The sequence below is a fragment of the Dioscorea cayenensis genome, chromosome 19, assembly GCF_009730915.1.
Source record: "Dioscorea cayenensis subsp. rotundata cultivar TDr96_F1 chromosome 19, TDr96_F1_v2_PseudoChromosome.rev07_lg8_w22 25.fasta, whole genome shotgun sequence".
Taxonomy (NCBI): domain Eukaryota; kingdom Viridiplantae; phylum Streptophyta; class Magnoliopsida; order Dioscoreales; family Dioscoreaceae; genus Dioscorea; species Dioscorea cayenensis.
This window is the reverse complement of record NC_052489.1, coordinates 27,123,992-27,137,056: the sequence shown is the minus strand read 5'-3', so window position 1 is coordinate 27,137,056 and position 13,065 is coordinate 27,123,992. Positions and strand designations below refer to the sequence as shown.

The 13,065-nt window shown below is 35.0% G+C and overlaps 2 protein-coding genes across 4 annotated transcripts; both read right to left on the bottom strand.

Moving 5' to 3' along the window:
* Positions 1-293: 293 nt before the first annotated feature.
* Positions 294-7,939, bottom strand: LOC120249886 (obg-like ATPase 1). Its single transcript, XM_039258578.1, has 13 exons — positions 7,749-7,939; positions 7,178-7,345; positions 6,583-6,706; positions 6,113-6,204; positions 5,682-5,780; positions 4,662-4,775; positions 3,988-4,052; positions 3,654-3,770; positions 3,349-3,424; positions 2,016-2,108; positions 1,273-1,323; positions 1,039-1,149; positions 294-613 (listed from the first exon to the last, which is right to left on the bottom strand). Exons 1-12 carry the CDS (start codon positions 7,833-7,835, stop codon positions 1,051-1,053), a joined length of 1,185 nt encoding a protein of 394 aa, XP_039114512.1. The 5' UTR covers positions 7,836-7,939; the 3' UTR covers positions 294-613; positions 1,039-1,050.
* Positions 7,940-8,357: 418 nt separating this feature from the next.
* Positions 8,358-13,028, bottom strand: LOC120250706 (GDP-L-galactose phosphorylase 1-like). Of its 3 annotated transcripts, none has more exons than XM_039259541.1 (8): positions 12,891-13,027; positions 11,629-12,060; positions 10,109-10,230; positions 9,965-10,024; positions 9,650-9,880; positions 9,383-9,565; positions 8,778-9,032; positions 8,358-8,685 (listed from the first exon to the last, which is right to left on the bottom strand). In XM_039259541.1, the coding sequence occupies exons 2-8, from the start codon at positions 11,720-11,722 to the stop codon at positions 8,491-8,493; spliced, it is 1,140 nt and encodes a 379-aa protein (XP_039115475.1). In that variant the 5' UTR covers positions 11,723-12,060; positions 12,891-13,027; the 3' UTR covers positions 8,358-8,490. The 3 variants fall into 3 exon arrangements, with proteins under 3 accessions (XP_039115475.1, XP_039115476.1, XP_039115477.1); XM_039259542.1 differs by lacking the exon at positions 12,891-13,027 and adding an exon at positions 12,768-12,833; XM_039259543.1 differs by lacking the exon at positions 9,965-10,024 and having other exon boundaries at positions 12,891-13,028.
* Positions 13,029-13,065: the final 37 nt, after the last annotated feature.

The window sequence follows — 13,065 nt, the reverse complement described above, 5'->3', positions numbered from 1 at the left end:
TATACATACATACATACATACATCATATTTATGATGTTTGGGTAAAAGGAAAAGGAATGGTGAAAGTAAAGAACTTATTTTAAGTTCATCTCAACTGTTCTCATTAAAACAGCTTGGCGATTGAGAAAGAAGTGACAAATAAATTAACACGCTTGATTGCTGAATAGTTGTTCATCAAACGTGCAGAGATGCTTAGCCAAGTAATCTTGGAAAATTAGCTCATTAGCTGCAAAAATTAAGTCTGAATATAGGAGCTGATACCGAGTATTTGTCAAACAGCATTTACAATCATCTCATGAGCAATAAAAGTAGATGATTTTAAATTCGCAAATCTTAGTGTAACAAATTCAGATAAAGTACTTTCTTTACTCAAGATTCTGATGAAAAATGTATACACTCAAAATCAATTCTTATGGAAAAGGGCAGCCCTAAAATGACCTTCAGGAGATCAAGGGCGCCTGCTTTTATCAGTCTCAAAGGAAGGTGCCTCCAGTGACAATGCATCTACAGTACTCAACAATCCATGGTTGATTGTATCATAATAAGAATCCATGAACCCTCTGAGGAAACTATGAAAATATCCCAGATGGTTCAGGGAAGCTGACTTGGAATCCTGTGGGAAAAAAGAATAATCTGTTTAATTTCTAAAGATGAGAATCTATTAACAAGTTAGCTCTGGGTGTGTGTGTGTGTGTGTGTGCATTAAAAAGCTCTGACATCAAATCCAGCAAAGAGAAAGCACTAAGAAAGGCCAGACAATTCATTGAGGCACAAGTTGATTGAAATTAGAATAAAACACAGTCCATATAACTGCCTTGGTCTTCTGATGGAAATATGGTAGCTCAAGAGCAGATAAAAGTTCAACAGACAATTACTTGCATATTTACCCTAATGCATCTTTATTTAATTAAAGTTGATTTACATCAGAAAAACTGCCAAGCAGAAAAGAAACCAAAAAATAAGAGAAGGGTTGGGGTGAGGTTTGGGTTAAATGCTTGACAAATCATCCACGGTACAGCATTTCTAGCAGAAACTCACCTCTGATAGCATTCACTTTTTGCCACCCCCGGAGACATTAAATTTGAAGAAAATTATATCCCCATCTTGAACAACATATGTCTTCCCCTCTTGTTTGTACTTCCCTGCGGCCTATAAAACAAGGAAAATGATCTTAAGTGTAAAACACCTCTTCCATAACAGAAATTGACTCACTGGCAAAACCAACACCCAAAATTGAAATACATTGGGATATATGGATATCAGCAATTATACCTTGACAGCTCCTTCACTGCCCAATTCTTTTAAATCATCAAACTTCATGACCTAAATACAAAAACAACTTATGAGTAAGAACCAATAATTGATGCATTTCAAATAGGCTAAATGATTAATATATAAGCTTTTGCAATTAAGTGCTCCAAAATATAGCAAGGGGTGCAGTCCAAATTATGGGTTATCTTTTGACAATTGAGTGAATGGCAATCTAACCAAAAACAAAAAGAACATATTAGTTAAACAGGACAGTATTTTTACAAAAAGAAGCAAAAGGAAAATTTTAAATTATAACATAAGCCACAAAACCATCAGATTATTATTATTATTATTATTATTATTATTATTATTATTATTATTATTATCAACAAAAACTAAGGCATTTACCTCCGGATCTATATATAGTGGAAGGGCAGGTAAAACATATTCAACCTACTTGTGTGACATGCAAAACATGGTCATACAGTAAATTTCCATCGAAAAGATACATAAGAAATTCTACATCTTTTTTAACCTAGTCATTAAACAACAACAGAACTAGCAGTACTGATAATTTTTCATTAATGATTATCAGATTCAAAACCAAAATTGATCTACGTGATTACAATCACTTATGGTAACATTATTAACACACTGCAATCTAAATATAAGAAAGGCCTGATGGCAAAAGTGTACCATTTCCTTTTAAATGTTTAATAATGTTCTTTTTAGCATTAATGGGATCATAGAGAGCATAAATTTACCTCTGCACATATAAAACCTCTTTCAAAATCAGTGTGTATAGCCCCAGCAGCTTGAGGAGCTTTTGTTTGGCGTCTGATTTGCCAGCATTTCACCTGAAAAAACAGTAAGTTGCATGTCAGGTGTATCCATTTGGCCAAACAAATGAACCAGTCTTGTGTCTACTAAGTACTTGGAGCAATAAACGGTTGCCAACCAGAAAGAATGCAAAGCATCCAACCAAAAAAAGAACAAATGATGAAATATGTAACATCAAAAAGCTTATATCTGGCTTATAACCTTGTAAAGCAGGCAAGGTGCCAGTGTTGGTAAAAATCTCAATTAAAATATAAAACAGCAGACTGAGGAAAAAGAGCCTGCCATATTTCCATCACACTTTGCCCTCAAGAAGTTTGATGAGTCTCCTATCTTAACCACTCCAACAATAGGAGAGGTGATATTTTATCTCTCCCCAATAAGAGGTTGGGCATTCAATCCTTGGCTTGTCACATTTATAATAATTTAAAAAAAGGTCTCCTACCTCACTCAATACTGCATGTGCAATGGAAGGCTTGAGATACTTCAACCTTAAGACAAAATTAACTGCTTCTCAATTTATAACAAAGTGAACTATAACTAAGGGATTGGCTAATCTTCAACCACACAATACGGAAGTGCCTTTCAGCCTCCTTTATGCCAGTGCTAAAAGTGCCAAGCAAGTCGAATTTTAACAACTTCCAAGCACCAAATGGACACCACAGAACAATTCGGAACGAACACATCTTTTCAAGTGAAACCTTGTACACATGCCTTCCTAGCCTGGTCATGCATCTATTTAAAAAGGTTGTTGTGCTAGTTTCAAAAACCAACACCTTCAACAAAGTTTCAATTCTGACTATTATAAATAACTGGAAAGTCAAGGGAACTGGGTATGAGCTTGTCTAAGGTAACCCAGGTAACCTATTTAAGTTAGCAGTGAGTTTTAACAAGATGATCATTATTTAGCTCATGCATTTCCCGATATTTGCCCATGCTCTCAAGTTTTTACAATCCTTTTCCTACCATACCTACAATATTTCATAAGAAATAGTAAAAAAATTTCTTTTACAAAAGGTTTCTATCAAGAGTAACAATACAATTTACACGCTTTTAACTGAAAATATTTTAAATTTTGCACCAAAAGTAGCCAAGTAGGAGACTAAGAAAGCTTATGTCAACTGAAAAATGGATGAGGGACAAAAATCTATGGTCTGTCTCAAATAAAGTTGTTGCGTCCAAGAAGCAAACACACTTGCATGTCGCACATCAATTTAGCAAATTATGGAAAGGGCTAAATATTATATTAAAAGATAGTACCTCATCCGGCCCAGCAGTGAAAAAGTATATGAGGTTGATAGCAGCAAATCCTGTCTTTATAATCTTTGAGAGGGCACTGGATAGCAAGAAAACCAATGAATTGTATTTGTAGTCATGAGGAGAAAAAGGTCAATGCACTAAAATTAAATATATATATATATATATATATGCTTTGGGAAGATGATGTGCAATGTTATGCATCTATTTTCTGCTACAAAATAAATCCAAAATTCAGCATCTTTAATTCTTCAACCATCCATTGTTATTGGCAGTAATAACATAATCATGAGAGTTATAACACTTGCCTTTGTACTTTATTTTCCTCACAATATTTGGCAGCTTCATCCTCTGGCAAATCAGCAAGATTCCTTTCAAGAACACAACTGAAAGGAATAATAGGTTCCCCACCATGCTCCTGCACCCTGAATGTTTGAGGAATCTCCCTTAGGAATTGACATGGTATACAAACAAAAGATGTCCCAAAGGTTCAAGATTTTATGCACACAAAAAGTTGAAATGCTAATTTTGTTATTGTACAAGATGATGTTTGATGCATCCAAAAGAATCACACTAAAATTGAAGAAATTTAAGATTGGTGGGTACAACTATAGTATGTATAATGAATTAAAAAAAAAATACCAAGCATGAATTTTTGGCAGAAACTTGTTCTTCTTCCTTTGATAATCCTTCTCATTCATATTCACCTATCATAAATCAAGATTATAGTTAGAACCAGATAGAAAATGAACAGAGAAAACGTATGATGAAGTAAAAACTCGCAGGCTTTGAAGTAATCAAAGGTATCTCATCAATAGAAGATATTGACATATCAAAGTTCCTTCTGCATATTTCAAATTTTAGTTAACAGAAGAAAGTCAAAACCAGTATAGCATCTCACGCACAATAAGAAATTTACTTCTAGATGCAGATAAAATAAAACCAATACAACATAAGTGATATAAAAAATGAACCACACTCCTTTCACCAGTTACTTATAAGGTGAAATGTCCTCTTCCATTTTAGAAGATTCAGTACTTAAAACCCTCATATCTGATTATTTCAAAAATAAGAAATTCCTCCTGCTCTGCAATTTTGCGCAAATAGCATCATTCTCATCAGAAGGTTCAACTGAACATATATATATATATATATATATATATTAAAGAAAAAGATTGAATAGAATCACCACCAAAGACTCTTGTCCCTTATGGGTAACCACCAAGTTAGACCATAGAAATAAATGAATGCACGTCATAAACTAATAGAATATAGAACAAGAGCTAAGTATCTCGAACATAAAATTTAATACTTACCAAATAGACAACAGGTTTGGCAGTAAGCAATTGGAAAGTATTCAGGATCTCAATGTCAGCAGCTTTCCAATCTCCCAAGCGAACATCTTTCCCATCAGTAAGCCATGCTTTAACCTGCAATAAATTATATCCATAAAAATCATTTCCTAGAAAGTGGTTACCAAGTCTAAATCCAAGCTTAAAATACCACATGTGATACCAATTACCGACCAAAGCACTGGACATCATACAGAATGATATGGTACATAGATAGTCAAATAGAATAGGATTTGTCCACACAGCATACTCTGAGGTATATATATATCATGCAAAAATTTTGTGAACCTGTATCACAGAAACAAAACATGAAGAGACATCCTGCCATCCTTGGTTCAATCCAAAGTACTAAGTTTAGACAATTCTAAGGATCAATAAAACAAGATAATTTGAGAATATGTATCCCTAAACAGCACAAGTTGCATCCATTCCTATACATAAGAGTAAATATTTGCAACTATGTTGAACCTTTTTTCCTTTATTTTCAGAGTATCAAGTAATAAATTTTTGATAAAAAAAAGAATATGAGAAAATTAGATACAGAACTAAACAGAGAGCTTAGACTATAGAAAGCAAATCCATATTGACTAAACTCAAGACGGCAGGAGAAATATGATTGCAAGATCTTTTAGCGTCACTGCTTTATTTTTAATATTCAACCCAAGGATTCAAGCTTTGATAGAGGCATCAAAGGGAAAAAATAATACAAAATGACATTGAAAAGAAAATTACACCAAGCAATATTAGAAATTGATCTTTTCACATTTACAAGTTTGCAAGTAATTCTCCTACAATTAGAATGATACATTTTTCAAACATATAGATCAAATGAATATAAGATTAGCTAATGCCATCTTAACGTATACAATAAGAAAAAAAATCACACCCCAAATGCAAAAACAAAAACTAACAAGATGAGAGATCATTAACAAGTTTGAATGCGCACTATTCCGAAGAGAGCTTCAAAATAACAAACAAGCTCACCTTCTCACAAACTTCATGCTCAATTTTCAACTGTTTGTCATTGCTCCTCTTCATACTCTTCTCAAGATCCTCCAACTTCTTCTCCATGAATTCTATATCCTAATCAGTCAGGAGAAAAAGGAAATTAGGAGTTAAAAACCATCCGCTGTTGAGGATTGTATTCTTAAAATGCAAGCTTACAGGAAGGAGTTAAGGAGGTTAGATTCTTTTCTAAAAGAGCTTGCCCCCCATTTGTCAATCCACTACTAAAATGAAAGAAAAGCCAAATATATACTTGTCCATAGAAAAACTGAAAAGCTATGGAATCTCACAAACATGACAAAATTAATAAATGACACTTAGTATGCAGATATTGGTGAAAATATGTAGAAAATTTTCTTTCATAACGAAGGTATGCAGTGCTATTTGTTGAGAACATGAATATGAAATACCTTAAGTCGTAATTCTTCCGTAATGACCTCTAAATCCCGAACTGGATCCACAATGTCATCAACATGAATAATCTCTGGATCTTCAAATGCTCCTGAAACACCATATTGATAGTTGGTTGAAGTAGCAAATGACAGATGAAAGTATGAAAAGATAAATCAGTGATGACTTATAAAACCACAATTAAACTCATTTACTAGGATTCAGATAATAATGATTAACAACAACAACAACAACAACACAAAAAACAGATTAAATGGCAGTTTATTTTTGTAACATTATACAAGACAATAAATCCCATGTGATTACAAATCCTAGACAATTATCGATTACAAATCTCATTTATTTTTGTAACATTATCGATTCTTACAGATGGCTTGTTGAATCTTTATGTCAGAGTTAGAAATCTCATTGTGTTGAATGTTATACAGTACGATTTTGTCACCCAAAGGATATAAAGCCAGAAACTTACTTAAAACATGAAAAATTCCATCAACTGCACGAATGTGAGAAAGGAAATTGTTTCCTAAACCCTGTCCCTGATGGGCTCCTTTCACGAGTCCAGCAATGTCATGTATTTCCAAGAAAGCTGACACCTGCACAAGAAATATTTAATAAGGTTTCAATAGAAAGTTCAAGATACGCAAGACTAATGAGGAACAGTAGTGGTAATAATAATACTAATAATAATAAATATAACAAAAAAATGACCATCAAAGTACTCTTCCAGCATTGTTCATGGGGAAATATTAACCAGGGTTTGATAATGAAATTTTCCCGTTGCAGCAGTTCAGATCATGAACAAAAGTTTTCATAATTTAAATATTATTAAATTACATTAATCTAGAGAAATCCGGAGTACTTTCTAAATACATTATTTACCAAATCTCAGGCTAATATTTAATAACGGCTAGGTAAGCATAACAAATATATTTGAAGCAATGTAGTCTGAAAAAGCAGCGTAATAAAGTAAGACATTCACATGAGCGGATATGGGCTCAAATCATACACATATCAGAATCGGCTATGACTTCTCAGATCATAATGTAAATATGCAGTAAACAGACCTCACTCTTTGGCTTATACAATTGGCAGAGCCAATCAAACCGCTCATCAGGCACATTAATACGCGCTTCATTTGGCTCTATCGTACAGAAAGGGAAGTTCTCAGCTGGTATAGAAAGCTTAGTGAGTGTGTTAAAAAGAGTAGACTTCCCAACATTAGGCAACCCAACCTGCAGGTCCATGAACCTCAAATATAAGAACAAGAAAAGGAAAAAAATAAATAAATCATATTTGCAGCACATCAGTGATAGCATACTCAAGATTAACACAAATTAACCATAAAGTAATCCAATAATCAAGAGATAGATCTTGAAAGGCTCCGAGATTCCCAGTGGTGAAAACACTCAAGAGATATAGCTCATAAAATTTGACAAATTGATGATCTCCAAGCACTTCGATTAAACCATAAATACAAAAACAACTACGTATACTTATGCAAGGGAAACAAAAAGAAATCCAAGATTCATTCCTTTTTCAAATAAAAACAAAAGAAATCACAAACCATTCTCTGCAATAGAATAAGCTTCAACCACAAAACAAGAAATAAACAAACAAACAAAAATTCATTCTTACAATTCCGATCTTGAGATGTGACGAGAAACGGCCGAGGATAGGCCGCTCCGGCGCAGGTTCCTTAGCTTTGGAGGCCTTTGGGGGCATCCTGACAACCAATAAAGATCAACAGAAGAGTGAACTCTAGGGTTTTTGGTGCTTCGATGCTGCTCCGCTCCTCCTCTCTGCTGAAGAGCTGGGAAATGGCAAAGATTCGGAGATTTCTTATATATAGCCAACCCTAGAGTTCGTTTTTCCTGGGCTCTTTATCTCACTTCCCGAATCTCACAAGCGCGTGAAAAAGGCCTCCAAATAGAAACTTTTATGTTTGGGCTTAGCCCATTGCTTACTAAGAACGCGACATTATTCTTTAATTACGGTTAATTTTTAAATTTTTATTCTATAATAGGTAACTCTTGTGATTTTAAACCTTTGTTTATTATTGTTTTTTCAACGTTGTTATTATTTATTTATTTGGGTGCTTATATACATTCAAGGAAATAAGTTAGTTCTACATAAATAGTATATTAACCCAGTCATGATGAGAATAAATTTATCAATCCTTGTTAGTTACTATGCACTAATTTCAAAAATTAACATAATCACTTATATAATGTTCAGGTGGAACAGTTAAAAAAAGTATCTCATTACATAACGAGGAAGCATAGATTTCAAAGTTGTAATGCTGCTGGATATACACAATCACAACACAGACCACAGGACACTGAATTGAGATGAGAGATGAATAATGAGTTTTTTTGTCTCAAGATACAAGTTTATTTGAAATACTACCGCATAACTGTTTCAGAGCCAGGAAAGCTCCATCATCAAGTGAAACAGAAGCCAAGATCTTGGAGATTTCATCCTCGGATGTGTTGTCAAATTCCAATGCCTTCTTGAATACGAAGTAGCCTGCGCATTCCCAAGCAGATAAGTGGACTGTAGACGAAGATTGGGCCTGCAATATTAATAAAATAATATATGTCATATGTATGAATAAGAAAAGAGAGAAGACATGAGAGACTGAGAAAACAAGTGACAAGTGACAACCTGAGGAAACAAGAAAATTTTTCTGCCGCAATCTGTAATGAGCAAACTGAACACAGCATTGCGTTCTTCTAAGACGGAGCAAATCTCCATTACGACTGTAATGAGCAGCTTTAGGTTTTCATTGCTCGTGAAGGTTAAGGTTTTCAGTGGATATCCAGTAACCTCGCATATGTGCACCCCTTTGTCAAGCACATTACCGTAAACAGGGGCTAATTCAAGAAGTTCCACGGGCAATGCATTTTCAAAGAAATTAGCCTGGATTTAAGATCAAAGCATGAGCATAGACATAACTAGACCATGCAGAGTATGTGGAAACAATGGCATGTAACTAGATTATATACTTTTGAAGTAAGAAGCCATAACAACCATTGTCAAGAAAAGCATGGCATGATTTGGAGGTTCTTGTTTTTAAATTTTTGAAGTTGCTTCATTTTCAAGCACACAATATGAAGAAAGAGTTGTATATAAACATCTTTGGCAACGAGGAGTCGACATATAATAATGGGTATTAGAATCAACTAGCAATCTCCATTATGAACTAGCATAGACAAATATATGCAATTTTCAACTTGTGCAAGTCTTCATTGGATTAATAAGTTCATTACCTGAAAACATGCAGCAACTGGATTTGCTAAAGGTACGTGTTCATAGAACACACGGAAGGAGCAGTCTGCAACCTCAACAGCTATTTGGGTGATGTATTCCAATGATCTTTTGTCCAACATCTTCACCTGATGACAGAAATCATATGGAACCAAGTACACATGGCCATACTCTATCGGATTGGGCTAGAATTAGAAGCACAATAAATAATAATCAGAATTCTGAGTAACTAATTCAAATAGTGAAGAGAAAAAATTGATGTTGCTCACATTAATAATGACCAGAGTTCCATCTTGTGGCACCATAGCTGAAGACATAAGCACCGAGCTCTCATTTTCTCCCCTGGCAATGCACAGAAGTATATCCTCTGTGTGGATTTTTACATTTTTTCTTGTTGAAGGTCCCAGAGGTTGGATGACTTGGTTCTCAATTGGTGTTGATGAGTTTGAATTCCATTTCTCATTCAACTGAGCAAAAAATTTCTTCCCACCACAAATCACCTGCACAGGCACTAGGTATGACACATTTACCATAACCATTCAAAACCAGAAAAAGAAATATCCCAGGGTGTGCCAAAAGAACACCTTTGTTTCACAGCTTGTTACATCATAGTCGAACTGGCCATTCCATGAGCAGTCTTCCCACTTTTAAGGTCAGAGTGTTCTAAATTATTAATGCAGGTCCTCAAGGAACGCAAAGTGCACAAATCATTGTAGCTGATAATTTACCTGAGCAAGTAGGAGGGCACCAAGCAAACTCTGCTTTGCCTCTTCATTAATTGAAAGACCATCACATGCAGCAAGTCCTCTAGCAAGAGATGCCGTTAATTGATAGAGCACCACCTTAGTTCCTATAAAGAATTACAAAATATAGAGTCTATGCTTGTTGGATGAATTGAATGAACAAATTATATCAATGAAACATCCAGAATAAATAAAATCATTTTGTATGGCTATCATGTGTAAATCATATTTGGTCAACAATGTGTGCCACATGTTAAAATTATTTTCCAATTGGGTAAATAGAAGTCCTCCAACGCGAATACCCATAAAAAGGGAATAATCTAGCATACAGAAAAAGCCAGACAAGTTGCCTTAGTTTCAAGTTTTCCAAAATATGTTATGACAATTTTTTTTCCAGTAGTCATGGGTATAACTGCCAAAGCTGTAACCATAATTCTTCGTACTAAGATAAAAAAAAGTGGCAATAATAATGCTTCAAACTAGGATGAAGATTCAGAACTGATGGAGTTGAATAAATTTACATGATCAAATGAGTGAAATCCATGAGACAGAAATCCAAAATTCTTTGTAAACAACATTATACTTTTATCAATGACCACACCAGAGATGTTAGATAGTGACTAAGCCATGAAGTTAACAGTTCTGCTTGCCGTATATATATTTTGTAATCTAAAGAACCACAGGTCCAGAAAGGTCAACTTACTGACCATTAGAGATGACAACTTACTGGTATTGATTTTTAATAAAAATGAGAAGATTAAACAAGATTAACAATTGAGCCCACAAATGAGAAAATAAAATCAAGAGATGTAGTCGGCAGTGTTGGGAAGGAGTGAGGATATTTTGACATAATGGTATTGAAATACCCAATCAACAAAGAAGAAAAAACAAACAATCAAACACCACAATGACGACAAGAGTTATGTAGAAAACCTAAATAGGGAAAAACCAAGGGGCACCAAATAAACTCACTAAACAATGAGATAATTAAAGTACAAAAGAGTCACACCAACCCATACTATAATCTCACTTTTTTCTATATAGTAATCCTTCTCATATAAAAACATAAGCCACCACCTACATACATATGATAATAAGAATCCTAAACCTCCTAAAACTCCTAATCCTTGTAGAAGTGAATCAATTACAATTCCTTGTGTCTTAATCTTCAACTCCAACACTATCCCTTGAGCTGAAATCTAGTTTTTGCAGAACTCAAACTCTCTTTTCTCTCTTCTTGAGTTTTTAGATATGGATAGTTGCACCTTATCATAATTATCCACATTATTTGCATCCATATTTTCACAACTGAATGCAAACCCAACAAGTGGTGATTTCAACTTTCCAATGTGATCCTTAAAAAAAGGTGCTATGGGGCACATAAAGCATGGTTGCCTGATTTTAGCTTTGTTCTACATTGTTGCACTGGTGACAGAGTTTACACGCAAAGAAATAATCCAGGAAAAAAAACATACATACACGTAAATAAGAATCATAGCACATACCTTTTGTAGGCACAATATGACATTTCAACGGCTCATTACCACTATTCGCCTTCACAAAAGAGTAACCACCTTCAAGCTGCTTGGCTGACACCATACTGATATATACAACAAAAAACTTACGTAGTTTGCTAGTTTTTCTAAAGCTAGATCGTACGAGCCTGATCAAACTTCTGAACCACCACCAGCAAGGAAAGTTAGATCTGAAGGATGCCCGCCAGCTGAAGGTAGGGCACCCCGACCACCGTGGAAAGAAGGGGAAGCAATCAGGAACTTAGGGAAACCTTGTAAGCATTCTCTTCCCCTACTGATTCTAATACGGGTTTTGTTTCTTAAAGCCGTGTTGGATAGCTGAAGCCAGCCCAAACCGGACCAGCAATCCCTCAGTGGTACCAATGAATTTCCACAAAATTCAAATCTTCATTGATTCAGACACTGCAAGTAAGAACCAAGAGCAAAGAAAAAATCAAGACATTTTCAAATGGTTCTGCATTAAAGATAAATCCATCCTAAACCAACTATCCTTCAGAACATCAGCAATATAGCTATCAAAATATTGTACATGAAAAATACAATAGTCTACAAAACAAGAAACAGAACACACAATCTGGCCAAGAATATCATAAAGTTTTAGCAAATACATTAAAGATCTTCACACTGTCACGCGCACTGGCGCACAAAGCAAAGAACCGAAATAATCACATAACTATAGAGATAGACTACATTTCAACCTGCATTGAGAAGCATTAGCGATTAATAAACCACCAAATCACCATCTTAACATAATACCAAGTTTGAAGGCATGATTTTAACTCGAATCAGACATTACAAATGCAAATGCTCAGCAACCCACCAACTCCGGTCACCAATGAAACAAAAACACAAGCGAAAATCATCAAACCCCAAACAACACTGATACTAAAACAATTTCATACGTCTATTTTCTGGAAAAAAAAATCTTTCGATTGCCCAAAAAAAGGGGATAAATCAAAAGAAAAAACAGAACGAATCCCAACAAAACCTCGACGCCAATCATCAAAATGGAGTCTAAAATAATCTCCCATAAAAATCACAGAATCAAGCACAGGAAAGCCACAAATCCGGTATTTTCAATGGGGAAACGAATCAAGATAGACAACAACCTTGCTTTCCATAGTTCCCAATTAGAAAGAAAATCAGCAAAAAAAACCAAACACAAACAACAAGCAAAGAACTGTGAGGAAAAACACAATCGAGAGAAGAGAAGAGAAGAGAAGGAAAGAGACCTTTTTTAGGGATCACGATCGAGAGAAAGGAGAAGAGCGGTGGAGAAGAGCTGGTACACGGGTATAGGATTAGACAACGGCGCGAGTTCGTGGTCGCGCGGTAATACTAATACTACTGCGAATCTCCAAGTCTTGCGGGTCGGGGGCCAGATCCTGTGTGGGTTAGGCTTTGGAT